The sequence below is a fragment of the Anolis carolinensis genome, chromosome 3 (assembly GCF_035594765.1).
Source record: "Anolis carolinensis isolate JA03-04 chromosome 3, rAnoCar3.1.pri, whole genome shotgun sequence".
Taxonomy (NCBI): Eukaryota; Metazoa; Chordata; class Lepidosauria; order Squamata; family Dactyloidae; genus Anolis; species Anolis carolinensis.
In genome coordinates this window covers 233,452,601-233,467,743 of record NC_085843.1, presented here as the reverse complement: position 1 = coordinate 233,467,743, position 15,143 = coordinate 233,452,601, and the positions used below count along the sequence as shown (strand labels likewise).

Here is a 15,143-nt window from a genome sequence, read left to right as displayed (position 1 = left end):
ATCAGTGGATCATATCAAAATCCATAATTTTGGTCTCTAAAGTTGCTCTCGATTCACACATGGGATTGACTTACATGTGAATATTTGTGGTAGCTTAAGCACATAATGGAAACAATGGGCCGGGCTTTAGCACAGCAGGTTAACCACCAGCTGCAATAAATCTTGCCAATCGAAAGGTTGGCAGTTCAAAGCCTAGGTTGGGAGTGTGTGCTTGACCTTCAGCCCAGCTCACTGCCCATCTAGCAGATTGAAAACAGCTGTGAGTAGATAAATAGGTACCGCTTAAGCGGGGAGGTATTTTAATAGCACCATAAGGAAATACTAGAAAAATGCCAGCGATTACAAAAGGAAGAAGTCTGTGAACAGGGCTCTTCGACATGAAGGATGGAGAACAGCACCCCCTGCCCTGGTGGCTGGAGTCAAGCACAACCTCCAGGATGCTGAAAATGGGAAATGCCTATATACCTCTTATCTGTTCTGTTGTCTATCCTGACTATGTATAACAGCATTGAATGCCTTATATATGTTCTGTGATCCACCCTGAGTCCCCTTTGGGGTGAGAAGGGTGGAATATAAATACTGTAACTAAATAACTAAGCAGTAAAAATATTATAAAGAAGCCCAAAGACAGAGACATCCCTGTCCTTTTCCAAGTAATCTTTCTGGCTGACTCTTTGCATAGTAATGAACTGATATGGGCAGGACCTTGGTTAATCCATCTTGTACTGTCTTTATTTCTTGGCAGACCAACTCCTATGTATCCACCAACATACCTGGAGCCTGGAATTGGGTAAGAGTTTTCATCACTATTCCTTTTGCTCATTTGCATTAGCTAGAGTAAAGACAGGTGCAACTTGGCAAGTGTACTGGCAACAATTTGGGCAACTGCAAGACATTCATTTTAGGTTAATGAAACTGTGTTCAGACTGGTCTACTGCAGCTGAAATGTTAAGTTTAGCTGCACTCAAACAAAACCATTAACTTATATATGAATGCAGTATGTATGTATTTAAAAACTTTTAAATGTTGCTAATATTCAGAATAGAAATGTAAGACCCCACTCACTAAGTGTTTTCCAGTGAGTTAATGACTGTGTAGGGACAAAAATTCAGATTTACCCACTCCGTTCTACCCATTGTGTCTTACCAATGTTCTACCCATTGTATTTCAAAGGTAGAGAAGATACGGAGCAATCTTTAGAGCCTTGTGCTTGGGACAAAGCATTTTTAAAACTTCAGAATTCTCTCCCTGTAGAAATATAACTAGTGCCATTGTGCCAATCTTTTCTATACAAAGTCAAAACATAATTACACAGGCATTTAAAAGTGATTATATTTTTCAGCCAACTTCGCTTGTTCTTGGTGATCTCCCGATTGTATGTTGTAATGTATTATTTTATAATGCTATACTACAGGTTGAGTGCCCCTTATGCAAATACTTGGAACCAGGAATGTTTTGAATTTGAGATTTTAAAAAATATGTCTGTGAAATATTAATTAAAAAATTAGTGCATGCTTAAAATTAATTTTCTTATTACTTATTGGCAGGAGGCACACACCGTATGGCAACCAGACTGACTACAGGATATTTGAGCTCAATAAGCGACTGCAAAACTGGACAGAGGTACACTTTTGTGGGGAGGCTTCAGTGGTTTCAAAGATGGGGATGCTGTCACCATAGCTGGGGAGGGAAAGGGGGAGTCTAGGGCAGTAACAGAATATGTCAGTCCCTGGTGCAGTTGAAGTCTAGCTGCCTCTTTGAAACTTTTCCTATCCTCATAGATAACTCCCCTCCTCTTTGCCCACAGGAATGTGACAATCTGTGGTGGGATGCCTTCACCACTGAGTTCTTTGAAGATGACGCCATGTTAACAATCACCTTCTGTCTGGAAGATGGACCAAAGAGATACAGTGAGTCCCTGGCTGGGGTGGTTGACATTCTCTACTATCATAGGCTCAAGAGGCAATTTTCATAATTTTCCAAAGTGATGTTGTAACGGGATGAGAGTTCAGTTGCATACCTAAATGATACCCAGTTTCTCTTGAGTTAACCCGTCCAGAGTAGTCCCTCCCTCCTTCCACTGCTGGCTATAACATTGGGATCTGGAACGTAGTGCTTATAGCTCTATCAGAGCCACTTGACTTTGCAGAAGTCATGAAGAGGGGATCCAGAAGAACATGGTACATTGTACAGACATTGAGGGATAATGATTGTTCCCAAGAATTGGGAATGCCAGCCCACCAGATTTCCTGAACTTCCAGGAAATCTCTCCACAATCCCTCATCATTTCTGGGTAGAATTGACAGTAGTGTAACAATGTCTGGAGAGTCATGTAATTTTCCATTTCAGATACACTACTTGCAGGGCTGTAAAAATCAGCTTTTTATTTTCATCCCACAGTATCCAATAATAGCTCTGGTGGAGTCCAGTTGCCTCAATGGACATTTAATACCTATGATATTGCTAAGTGGCCATAGGTTTTCTAGCTGAAACTGGAGGTCATTTTGAGCAGTTGAAAATTAGCTTTGTTTGAATTGTTTGAAGAAAAAAAAATCTCACTTACTTGATGTTTTCAACATCCAAAACCAAGAACCAGCTTAGATTTCCATTTTGAATAACTTCTATTTGATTGAAATGCAGTCTTGTCCAAGGTTTATCAGAAATTGAAATAATGTATTATGTACATATGTTAGCCATGCGGCAAAATTATATATGTGTGTGTGTGTGTTTGTGAGTGAGTGATACTTTTTATTAGGGCAGTCAAAATACATCAATAACAGTATGCTGACTTTCGAGCTATCAGCCAGAATTGTTAAAAACCATACAGGAGAAGTGACTCTTGCATCTAAATGGAGATATTTAAGATGATTTTGGGAGAGGGTGGATGCAGCTAGAGCAGTGGTTCTGAACCTGTTCTCAACCTTTGGGTCGCAGATGGCCTTCAACTCCCAGAAATCTTAACAGCTGGTAAACTGGCTGGGATTTATGGGAGTTGTAGGCCAAAACACCTGGGGAACTACAGATTGAGGACCACTGAGCTAGAGGCACAATCTTTAACAGGATTGGGAACAAAGGCAGTAAAAGCCACGTATTAAAATTTCCATCTTCATTAGAAACCCAAAAGTACTAGTTCTTCCAAAATCCTCCAGTTTTCAGAACGATTATTACAAGACTGTGTTTGTCATTTGTTTATTTTATTTGCATATGTACACACACACATATATATTGCTTTTATCCAAAAGCTTTGAAGCTGTAAACTTTTCTAAAACATAAAATTTGCATGGTAGACAGTTTTGCATATATTCTTACGTGGTGCAATAAACGTCAGGGTGGACTGAACAGAGAAGGTTTGCGTAAGTAAGTTGTTAAAGTGTATCAAAAGCTATGAATAGTTGGAGCACGTCAGAGGTCTAATGGAAGAGCATTTGATGTACTAGGTATCATCATATTAAATGCGATGACTGTCTGCCAAGTGGACATCAAGAGCACTTGGGCTATCAAGAGGGCCTCATGATCCCTTTGTTTGTTCAGCAAGCACACTCCTCTTTATCCTCCATATTCAAGGAGACTGGCAAATTGTTTCAGAATGAAAATGTGTGCCATCTCTATTTAGAGCAAGGGTGGGCAGTTACGGCTGGGGCCAGGAAGTCCAGACATATGGTCTTTGGTTCTGCAGTTGTTGTCATCATCATGATGGACAGTAAGCTTGCTGCAGGGAGAAGCAGCACAGGCATCCTCCTTCAGGCCTTCCATAATCTGGAGCAGGGTTTGAACCTTTAATTTGGTCTCCTCTTTGTAGTGATTTCCTTTTAGATCTGTAAAAGTTCCATTGGATGGTTGGGATCCTCTGTGGGGGGAAAGCTCCATCCCTAGGAATGAACTCCTGAATTATGGCTGAAAAGTCACTGGTGTTTGTCTGCCTTTTCTTCCCTCCGTGCAGCGATTGGCCGTACCCTGATTCCCCGCTACTTCCGCAGCATCTTCGAAGGAGGTGCCACTGAGCTGTATTATGTCCTGAAGCACCCTAAAGAGTCCTTCCACAACAACTTTGTCTCTCTCGACTGTGACCAGTGTACCATGGTCACCCAGCATGGCAAACCGATGTTCACCCAGGTGAGAGAGAGTAGCAGCCTGGGCACATGTGCTCCACTTTGCAGCAGTTTCTTGCCTTGAATTGAAAATGCAAGTAGTTTGCCATTTCATCATGAGCTCTTTATGGAACTCATTTCTTGGAGGGAAGAGTCCTGAGTTCCTTTGAGGAGATAAGACGGTATATAAATAATAATAATAATAATAATAATAATAATAATAATAATAATAATAATAATAATTATTATTATTATTATTATTATTATTATTATTATTATTATTATTTGAAACACAACAAGGTGAGTCCACAGCAGACACTCTGCTGGCTGTTGAATTGGATCACACGTCGGACACTTCCTAAGTGTCTAGGACTGTGTGATGTATTGGCGAATAATGCGTGCAGATCCCAGTAAGGTGGCCTTCTGCAGCTGGCAGATGCTAATTTTGTCAGCGCCGATTGTGTTTAAGTACAGGCCTTTAGACACTGCACCCAGTGTGCCGATCACCACTGGGACCACCTTGACTGGCTTGTTCCAGAGTCTTTGTAGTTCGATCTCTGGCACAAGCCAGTCAAGGTGTTCTCGATGATGATGATGATGATTATTATTATTATTATGAGGCTCTGGTTACAACTAGCCATGGCAGGCCATGCTTGTTTATCTACACTGTGGAGAGAGCTCATATATGTTTGCTTCTCACTTGCACAGGTATGTGTGGAGGGCCGTCTCTACCTGGAGTTCATGTTTGATGACATGATGAGGATAAAGACGTGGCACTTCAGCATCCGGCAGCACCGGGAACTCATTCCCCGCAGCATCCTTGCTATGCATGTAAGTCCAGTGCTGGGTACCAGATGTCTGCTCAACTTGGTTTAAGTGATTATGTCAGCCTTCTTCTGGAGATGAAGGCATTCAGCAGCTTGTGCTTGCCTCCTGTTGATGAGTTCAACTGCCAGAAACTGCAGCTTTTTGCATCTCTGGCCTTCTTCAGCTGAGTTTCTTTGGGCCTAAGCCAGGAAGGCAGAAGTGGATTTTGAATCTCAAATTCCCAAATTGAGTGTCAAACATGTGGCTTTTATTCCATTTATGGGCTTTTTATGACCTTCCAACACCTACTCACCCCAAGGATTTGAAAAAGTTGTGGAGGGGAATGGGGTTTTGCTTATCCAGGAGTGATGATTTTGTGTTTAAAAAGTCAGGAGGCCAGTATACAAGGCCTGGAAATAGTTGTCTGGTCTCTTCTTGCATTATTTTGCCAGGTTGTTTGTGTGTTTCTGGGTGTGGCTTGCAACATGTCAAAATTTAGCCCACAATCCTGTATTAAGTTATCCAGTCCTGATTCCTTTTATTGTTAAAAATAGTCAAAGTGGGTAAAGTAATGCAAAAGAATTTAAAAAAAACCCTCCCAGGTTACACATTTGATAAAAAAATATTGGCAATAATGATTAGTAAGAGCTAAATGAACAGCAGCATCACTATTGGGAAAATAGTGAAGAAGGACTGGCAAAAGACAGACTTCCTGTATCATATTACAACAATGTGCCTGCAGTAAACAATGCAGTAAACAAACTTGAGCTGGGAAAGAGCAGGATTCTGTTCCAGCTCATCCAAATGTGGCTGTTTATTTATGCAAGGCTTGCCTGAACTACATGTTTTATTTTACACATGCATATTGTTAGCTTTGGCTAAATCATTTGCTTAAACATGTTGAGCTGCTCTTTTTCATGGTATAGGAACCTCCAGCTGTTGTTTCCATGTCATTTGTACTCTTGGCACCATTTTTTTTAAAAAAAGAAGGAATACCCAAAACATGCTAACTTCATAACTAAGATGTGTCTGTACAAGAAAAGGCATGCTGGATCAGACTGGAGGCATATCTAATCCATCTTTAAAATTATATAGCAGCTGATGAGTTGCCTGTGGGAAGCCTGCCAGCAGAACATGAATACAGCTATACCTTCTTCCCATGTTCATCAGCAACTGGCATACAGGGACCAGTAGCCATTGATAAAAACCTTACCATCTTTTATCACATGCTTCATTTAGCAAAGGCATTTGCCCTGGCCCCAGTCTGATTTGGGTCTCTTTTTAGAGAGCTAAAGTGGGGTAAAATGATGATAATGATGATGATGTTATTACGTTAAAAGCTAATTTTCTTAGTGCTGGTCCTGTCTAGCAGATCTTTACAGATCTGAGGGTTCTAATATTTGGTGCATATAGCACTTTTGGGTGCCACGTATTCTTGTTTTGACTTTTCGATTTTCCACCAAACTTTCCCATTCCAGGCACAAGATCCCCAGATGCTGGACCAGTTGTCCAAGAACATCACCCGATGCGGACTTTCAAACTCCACACTCAACTACCTCCGAGTAAGTAGCCCCAAGGCTATGGAATCCACTTCTTGCTTGTCTCTTCTACTTAGTCTTAAGAAGTAAATAGAAAGGCTATGCTTCAAAGATGGCACTTCAGAAGTGATGCTTCTTTTATTTTTGAAAACTCTGATTTTACCATTGTTTTGACATTCATTTTAGTACACTGTTTTACTGTGTATGTATTGGGAGTATATAGGTTTACTTGATTTTTAGATATCTCCTAAGTTGCCTCAAGCTTTAGAGGAGACCAATTGTTAATCTGTATGTAAAAGCAAGCACTTTCTTCCTAACTGGCTCTTTTCAAATGTACTAGGTAATATATTATCTAGCCAGAATTGAAAAAACAGTTCTATATGACTATATATGAAAAACTACTCCAAATTCCCATGCTTTCAAACTATATATATATCCTTAGTTCTAGGAAAGGTCCTAACAAAATCCTTTTAGACAAATGTTCTATAGGAAACTACATGGAAAGAGTACAACAAATACATAGTATTGGCTTTATTGTGTTCTTCACAGCTGCCCTTCTCTGAAATGCTTTAGTCTAAGCTGGGCTGCAGAAAAATCAGGCATTTTGTTTGTACATGTACCCCATATCTAGAAACTAGGTCTCAACTCACGGGTACTTATCTAACAAAGAGGGACTAAGGCATTGTCATCCCAGAAAGTAATGCTAAATTTTAAAATGGGAAACAATGGATGTTTAATAATCCACATTATTTGCTGGTGCCACATGCTCTTGTTTGACTCTTCAGTTTATTGCCCAAGGTGCAAAATCTCTAGGTCTGTAGAGCCACATCTGGCTGCAGATTTGTCTAGGGTTGTCCTTTGTGGTGGCCTCACCACTCCAGATGTTCTTGGAAGAAACTGTGTATCTGGATCCATTGCAGTCTGGCTTCAGACCAGGACATGAAACTGAAACAGCCTTGGTCTCTTTAGTAGATGATCTACACAGGGAACTTAACAGGGGGCATGTGTCCCTATTGGTTCTCCTGGACATCTCCGCAGCCTTCAGTACTGTAGACCACAGTATCCTTCTGAGACACATCACAGCAATGGGGCTTGGGGGCACTGTTTTACAGTGGCTCTGGTCCTTCATGGAGGGTCACTCTCAGAAGGTGTTGTTGGAAGACACCTGCTCGGCCCTGCAGCCTTTGTCCTGTGGGGTCCCACAGGGCTCTGTATTGTCCCCCATGTTGTTTAATATCTGCATGAAGCCACTGGGAGAGATCATCTGGAGTTTTAGAGTTCGATGTCACCTGTACGATGATGACGTCCAACTTTATCACTCTTTTCCACCTGCTGCTAAGGAGTTGAACTGGTGCTTGGCGACTGAGAATCTGGATGAGGGCGAACAAATTGAAATTGAATCCAGACAAGACCGAAGTACTTCTGGTCAGTTGGAAGGCTGAACAGGGTATAGGGTTATAGCCTGTGCTGGATGGGGTTACACTCCCCCGAAGACACGGGTTTGCAACTCTTGGATTTATCACTGAGCCTGGAACCCAGGTTTCGGCGGTGGCTAGGGGAGCATTTCCACATTTAAAACTTGTACTCCATGTGTACCTGTACCTTGGGAAGTCAGACTTGGCCACAGTAGTCCACGCTCTTGTTACATTCCAAACAGATTACTGCAACACACCCTATGCCTTTGAAGACTGTTCGAAAGCTTCAAGTAGTTCAACGGGCGGCAGTCCGATTTCTCACTGGAGCAAAGTACAGGGAACATACTCCTCTGTTACGTCAGCTCCACTGGGTGCCAGTCTGCTACTGAGCACAATTCAAAGTGCTGGCTCTAGCCTATAAATCCCTAAATGGTTCCGTCCTGGGTTACTTAGCCAAACGTGTCTCTCTCTATGAACCATCTTAGAGATTAAGATCGTCTGGAGAGGCCCTGCTCTCAGTCCCGCTTCCTTCGCAGATGCGGTTGGTGGTGACGAGAGACAGGACCTTCTCAATGGTGGCCCCTTGGTTGTGAAACTCCCTCCCCAGTGACATTAGATCAGCCCCCTTCCTGCTGACCTTTAGGGTAAATTTGAAGACATGGACATGGGACCAAGCCTTTGGCTAATTTATTAGTGCAATATATGAATGTGGAATGGTGTAATGATAACTGGAACAGCCTGGACTACGATATTGGATTATGTGATTTTAATAATTTTAATGTTGCTATGTTTTTAGTGGTTGTTTAAATATATATGTTTTATTCGCCAGATATGTGTGGTATGGCATTGATTTGTGCCTTTATGTGATATAAATATGACAAATAAATAATAAACAAATAAATATGTAACCCTCCCTCCCTTCTTTTTCTCTTCTCAGCTTTGTGTAATCCTAGAACCAATGCAGGAACTGATGTCACGGCATAAGACCTACAGCCTCAGTCCTCGGGATTGTCTCAAGACATGCCTCTTCCAGAAGTGGCAGCGCATGGTGGCACCACCTGGTGAGTGTCCTCCAGGCTGATATGTTGGTGACATGTTCTGTGGCTTCAGTGTGCTTCCCATGGGGTCCACTAGATGGTGCTGGGTCCTTGTGCTTCAACTGAATGCAGCATCCAAGGAGAATTTGCATCTTCTGTGGCTGGCCAGAATTCTTGGCTTTGTAAGCATTTTTAAGGGATGGACAAATGAAACCCCTAATGAGGGACATGTAGGTCAGTGAGAAAGGTGAAGCAGGTTTTGGGGAAACTTGCATCCTGGGGCTCTTGAATGTTAAGTTATGGTCTGGCTTTTGGAGCAATGAGGAAAGACCAGATTCTTCCACTGTGTTTGAGATGTCTGACTGGCATTCCCTTTGGCAACTCCTTTGCAGCTGAACCTGCTCGCCAGCAGCCTAGCAAGCGCCGGAAAAGAAAGATGTCAGGGGGCAGCACCATGAGCTCTGGGGGAGGCAACACCAACAACAGCAACAGCAAGAAGAAGAGCCCAGCCAGCACCTTCGCCCTCTCCAGTCAGGTACCTGTAAGCATCCCCTTTTCATTCTCTCTTTCCTTGTAAAGGTGAGCCCTGCACCTGCCTGGGACTGGACGTCATGGCAAGGCAGGAAGAATTTAAGCTTCCAGCAACTATTTTAAACTGCAAATCTTGAGATCTTCCAGTCCTAGCCAGGTGCAGAATAGTGGCTCAGACAGGTGAAGATCTGCCAAAAATTAAGGAGCAAGAATGCCTCTAAGCCAGGTATGGGCAAACTTCGGCCTTCCAGGTGTTTTGGACCGGTAGGCTGTTAGGAATTGTGGGAGTTGAAGTCCAAAACACCTGGAGGGCTGAACTTTGTTCATGCCTGCTCTAAGCATATCCTCAACCTGGAGGTTTGTGATTAGTGACAGAACCAAGCTCAGGTATCAAAAACCCTATACTTGCTTTTCCCCATCTTTTTTGACAGCCGAATATAGGAATAAGGAAGCATTTTGTCTGATGCTTTTGCTAGAGAAGTAAGTGTCGGAAATTCTTGCCAGTTTATTATGGATAAGCCAGGGATCCACCAAGAGGTACCTCCCCTCCTATTCCACAGAATAATCAGATCTAGAGTCTAGTTTAGTCTTCAGCACAGCAACCACCACAGTGGTTCTCAGTCTGTGGGTCCCCAGGTGTTTTGACCTACATCTCCCAGAAATCTCAGCCAGTTTACCAGCTGTTAGGATTTCTGGGAGTTGAAGGCCAAAACATCTGGGGACCTACAGGTTGAGAACCACTGACTTAGAAGAAGGAAACTTTTCTGGATCCTGTGATGCCAGAGCCAGCTCTTCTCACGAGGGAGGAGATTATCAAAGGTGGTGGGGGGAGATGGTGGCTAGCAGTAGTGTCAAAGACAAAGCCCTTTGGGAAACATGCATAGAAATGTGGGGAAAGAAATCCCCCATCTTAGCCTTGTCTCTAGTCTAGCTACTCACTGAAGACTAGAAACTTGATGACACAAAGACTTGTGCAGTCCAGGGATGAAACCCAACAGAATTAAACTGACATAGTGCCTAGGAGAATAATGAACTAAAAGAAGGAAACCAAGATCAGGAATTCTAAGGATCTTAAAGTGCTCACAGTCTTACATTAAAGTCTTCTTACATAGATTTTGAAGTGAGTTTAGAGCAGTAAATATGTGAATATCTTGTTTTAAACATTATATCATTATGAAAGAAAATATTCCAAAATCATTTTAAAAATCTTTGAGGGGAAAAAGGTGGGGGGAGGAAAAAAAAACATTTCGCCCATTTTTTTTCATTTTTTCCAGGCTTTCACATCTCTAGTTCCAAGTAAGGAATAGGGACAGGACTTGAGGAGGGACAGAGCCAGCCAAATGGCTGCAAAGCAATCTGGGCCTTCCATCCCGGGCAGTGAAAGGCAGGCGGCCCTTGATTTCCGTGGCGGTTGGCTCCCCCGGGCATTGTGGAGTAGGTCAGGGCAGTCTCCACCTCGATTATGTTTCGGGACCCTCTTCCCTCCTCAGGATGTGATGGTGGTGGGCGAACCAACCCTGATGGGTGGGGAGTTTGGCGATGAGGACGAGCGCCTTATCACACGGTTGGAGAACACACAGTTCGACGCTGCCAACGGCATTGACGACGAGGACAGCTTCAACAACTCTCCCGCGCTGGGCGCCAACAGCCCCTGGAACAGCAAGCCCCCCTCCAGTCAGGAGAGCAAGTCTGAGAATCCGACGTCACAAGCATCACAGTAAAGTCCCTCCACCCGCTGCCCAGCCTGGCCTGGTTTACCTGCCTTGGCTGGTTGCCCCCCTCCACCCCGCACGGACTGAGTCGAAACCGTTCTACCTGGACAATTTGTGAAGAAGCATGGGCTGGCTGCCTGGCGTGGAGGTGTATCAGGCTGATGGGCACCGCTGCACCCAGCCTGCCCACCGACCTGTTTCCAGTTGTCCCAGCCACTCCTCCCTGCTGTCTGCACTCTTGGCTGTGCCCCTTTGGGGGCAGAACTTGGGGCGCTGGGCCAGGCGACGCCGGGGTCTTCCCTTTCCCCCAGCAGAATTTCAATTCTTTCTCCCCCTACACACATACACACACACATCCAGAGACCCCAAGCACCATTGCCATGGGATGGTGGTTCCAAGTTCATTGTGCAACCCTTGGCGTGATTGGCAGGGAATACCACAGAAGAGAAAGGAGGCTGAATGGTTAGGGTCGATTGGATGGCCCATTTTATGAGTCCAGTTTCACCTTCAGCATCCAGAGAACTCCTTTCTAGCAGGAAAGTAGGCAACAATATGACCTGTACTGGGGCAGCTAGTTTTTGTGAGATGGGTCTTGAGCAGCCCCTCCTGGATGCTGCAAGCCTGGCATTGCAATTCCTCCTGCTCTGCCAAACAGCCCAGAGAGCCAAGGGGGAGGGGATGGAGTGTGTAGGGTTTACACTCATGGAATGTGGGTAGAAAACTGTCCTCTTACTGACGTGGAGGGGCATTTGTCACTTCTGGTCTGATCCGTAAGAAGAGGGCCAACCCTCTGCCTGGTCCGCCATGACAGAAAACAGCAATCTTGACCCCCCCCCCCCCCCCATTTCACTTGTTGGGTTTTTTTAAAGAAAAAATGTTAAAATTGTAAGTTTGAAAAAATATGGAGAAGAAAGAATCTGTCCTCCCTCCCTATTTTTCCCCAATCCTGATTTTTGTACAGGCTTGTCTACCAATGGGAGTCTTTGTTTTTATATACAGATCCGAGAGCTTCAAACCAAGGAGAGACTTTGCAGACTTCCTTTATACAATCCTCTTGAGGACAGCATGGCTGCCCCACTTTGCCCCCTCTGTGTAACTTGTGTGTGCTGCTCGCCCTTTCTCTGCCACCCCTTCCTCCTCCTCCCCACCTTTCGGGTTTGTGTACCTCGTGCTTGTATATTTCTGCGCTGTAGGCCGTGTGTATGATACTGTTCTTTCACTGTGTTCTCACTAATGCAGCTGCGCCCCCATTAATGGTGGTTGGGAGGGGGGAGGATTCCTCAAGATGGGCATCCTTTTCAAGTGTCTGGAAAGTTCCTAAGGCTTCTGTCATCCATTTGGGGCAGTGCAGAAGGCAAGGGGACAGGACTGACAGCTGGAAGTGCTTAGGAAACATAACCTGGGAAAGGAGATGCCTCCTGTTCAGTCAAAGAGGGCATTCATTTCCACCATCATAGAGCAAGGTCTTCTAACAAGCCAGCCAGATCCATCCTTTTGGATGGGAAGAGTCCAGGTTCACTGGATCCCCACGAAATCATGGCCCATTCCTAAAACCACCCATCCTGTGCTCTCCAATGTTTGAATGTCACTTACGTTCTTCCACCTGCGTTTCTTGCCTCAACTTTGGAGAAACCTCCTTTTGTGTCACTGAAGCCTCAAAGTCACCATGTGTAAGGAGGGTTTCCTTTCTCTTTTTGAGAGAAGAGCACAGTGTAGGGTGGTGTCTCGTTGCTGGACAGACGCTGAATATGGTTGCATTTAAGGGGGTTGGACTATATGGCCCATGTGATCTCTTCCAACTCGTATAATTCTATAAGGGTCACAGATTGAGCTGTCCTCGTAACCATCCCTTTGCCTTACTCAGGCTGTTTCTCCAAGATGGTCCCTTGCCATAAGGATGTTTTCTTTAGCAGGATTCCTGCCCCATATCTACTAAGGTATTTTGGCCAGTTGCATCATAATATGTTGTCAAAGGCTTTCATGGCTGGAATCACTAGGTTGCTGTGAGTTTTCCGGGTTGTATGGCCAACTTCCAGAAGCATGTTGGAAACTATGTGTGTGGTATCTGTGGAATGTTCAGGGTGGGAGAAAGAACTCTTGTCTGTTTGAAGCAGGTGTGAATGGTTCAATTGGCCATTTTGATTAGTATTGTTTAGCCTTTCAGTTTCAAGGTCTGGCTGTTTACTGCCTGAGGGAATCCTTTGTTGGGAGGTGTTAGCTGGCCCTAATTGATTCATGTCTGGAATTTCTCCGTTTCTTTTAGTATTGTTCTTTATTTACTGTCCTGATTTTTGAATTTTTTAATAATGGTAGCCAATTTTGTTTATTTTCATGGTTTCCTCCTTTCTGTTGAAATTGTCCACATGGTTGTGGATTTCAGTGGCTTCTCTGTGTAGTCTGATATAGTGGTTGTTCGAGTGGTTCAGCATTTCTGTGTTCTCAGATAATATGCTGTGTCCAGGTTGGTTCATTTCCATTTGAACAGAAAAGAGGAAACCATGAAAATGAACAAAATCTGGCTACCAGTATTAAGAAACACTAAAATCAGGACAGTGAATAAAGAACAACATTCAGAAAACAGAGGAAATCCAGACATGAATCAATCAGGGCCAGCCCACACATCCCCACAAAGGTGTCCCCCAGGAAGTAAACAACCAGACCTTGAAACAAAAAGGCTAATCAATTCTAATCAAAGTGGCCAGTTGCACCATTCACACCAGCCTCAAACAGACAAGAGTTCTTTCTCCCACCCTGAATGATCCACAGATATATAAACCCTACTTCCGTAGTTTGCAACATACCTCACAACCTCTAAGAATGCCTGCCTGCCGTAGATGCAGGGGAAACGTCAGGAGAAAATGCTTCTGGAACATGGCCATACAGCCCGGAAAACTCACAGCAACCCAGTACATCATAACAGTTAGCCCATCATAAGGGCTTGGCTTTCATGTGACTTGTTCTGGAAACCAAGAAATCCTCCTCTTATGTGGAGGAGCCCACCTAGATTAATCTGAAATCAAGGGGTGGAGTGTGGGCGGCGAGTAAGTCCTGTGTTCCTGGGTCCAGATACTTCATCCTGCACCACCACCCCCTGGAAACAGGCAATATGATCATCAAGGCTATAATTTACAGGATTTTTTTCTGTATCCTTTTTGTACCTTAAAGATACGAGTGTCACGTCCCCCATTGCTGTGGCTCGGCATGAACTGGTGACGTGTGCTCTGTCCCGCTCTCCCCACCTTTTACCTTCCAACCTACCACCTCCCCCTGGGGCACTGTAAAGCCTTTTTTGCATAGTTTGTGCCATTTATGGTCATGTATGGTACCAATAAAACAACTTTTCGGTTTGGCGCTCTCCTTCCAGACTCATTTCTCATCTGGATCCTGAGAAGGGAAGGGGTGGGATTTTCTCTCCCATGTGAAAACCAGCCTTTTAGAGTTCAGTCTGAAGTAGGGCAGACTACAACTCATAAGAGTCCCTTGTCAGTGTGGCCTAAGGCCTAAATCCCATTGCTACTCCCAGGTGAATGGTAAGTCAGCATTTGTGTAAGTTCTACTCAATTGTGAGAATTTATCCCTGGAAATCGTCAACTGGAAAAGTAACCATTCCAAGATTTGGCTGGAAAGGAACAGCCAACAAGATGCCTCCAAGGAGTAAATGTTTCAGTTACAAAACCACATTCTTTACCACCTCCCTTTCCATTTCTGAAGAGCTGTGTTTGGTGACAATAATGCATTCTGTAGTTTAAAAGTAAAGGTTTTCCCCTGACATTAAGTCTAGTCGTGTCTGACTCTGGAGGTTGGTGCTCATCTCCATTTCTAAGCTGAAAAGCCAGCATTGTCTAAAGACACCTCCTAGGTCATGTGGCCGTCATGACTGCACAGAGCATCGTTACCTTCCCGCCGGAGCAGTATCTATTGATCTCACATTCGCATGTTTTCGAACTGCTAGGTTGGCAGAAGCTGTGGCTAACAGTGGGAGCTCACCCTGCTCCCCGGATTTGAACCGCCAACC

The 15,143-nt window shown here is 44.1% G+C and overlaps 1 protein-coding gene across 5 annotated transcripts in view; it reads left to right on the top strand.

The window, feature by feature from the left end:
• Window positions 1–14,475, top strand: part of ldb1 (LIM domain binding 1) — a 78,592-nt gene extending 64,117 nt beyond the window's left edge. For 2 of the 5 annotated variants that reach the window (XM_008116066.3, XM_008116069.3), the window contains exons 3-11: window positions 746–790; window positions 1,548–1,623; window positions 1,808–1,910; window positions 3,941–4,113; window positions 4,797–4,919; window positions 6,374–6,457; window positions 8,786–8,909; window positions 9,278–9,426; window positions 10,907–14,475. In XM_008116066.3, the coding sequence (XP_008114273.1) occupies window positions 746–790; window positions 1,548–1,623; window positions 1,808–1,910; window positions 3,941–4,113; window positions 4,797–4,919; window positions 6,374–6,457; window positions 8,786–8,909; window positions 9,278–9,426; window positions 10,907–11,137 (1,108 nt within the window). In that variant the 3' untranslated portion in view covers window positions 11,138–14,475. Of the gene's footprint in view, window positions 1–745; window positions 791–1,547; window positions 1,624–1,807; window positions 1,911–3,940; window positions 4,114–4,796; window positions 4,920–6,373; window positions 6,458–8,785; window positions 8,910–9,277; window positions 9,427–10,690 lie in introns of all 5 variants that reach the window. The other 3 variants (XM_003224229.4, XM_008116068.3, XM_008116067.3) reach the window with 3 other exon arrangements.
• The last annotated feature ends 668 nt before the right edge of the window (window positions 14,476–15,143 follow it).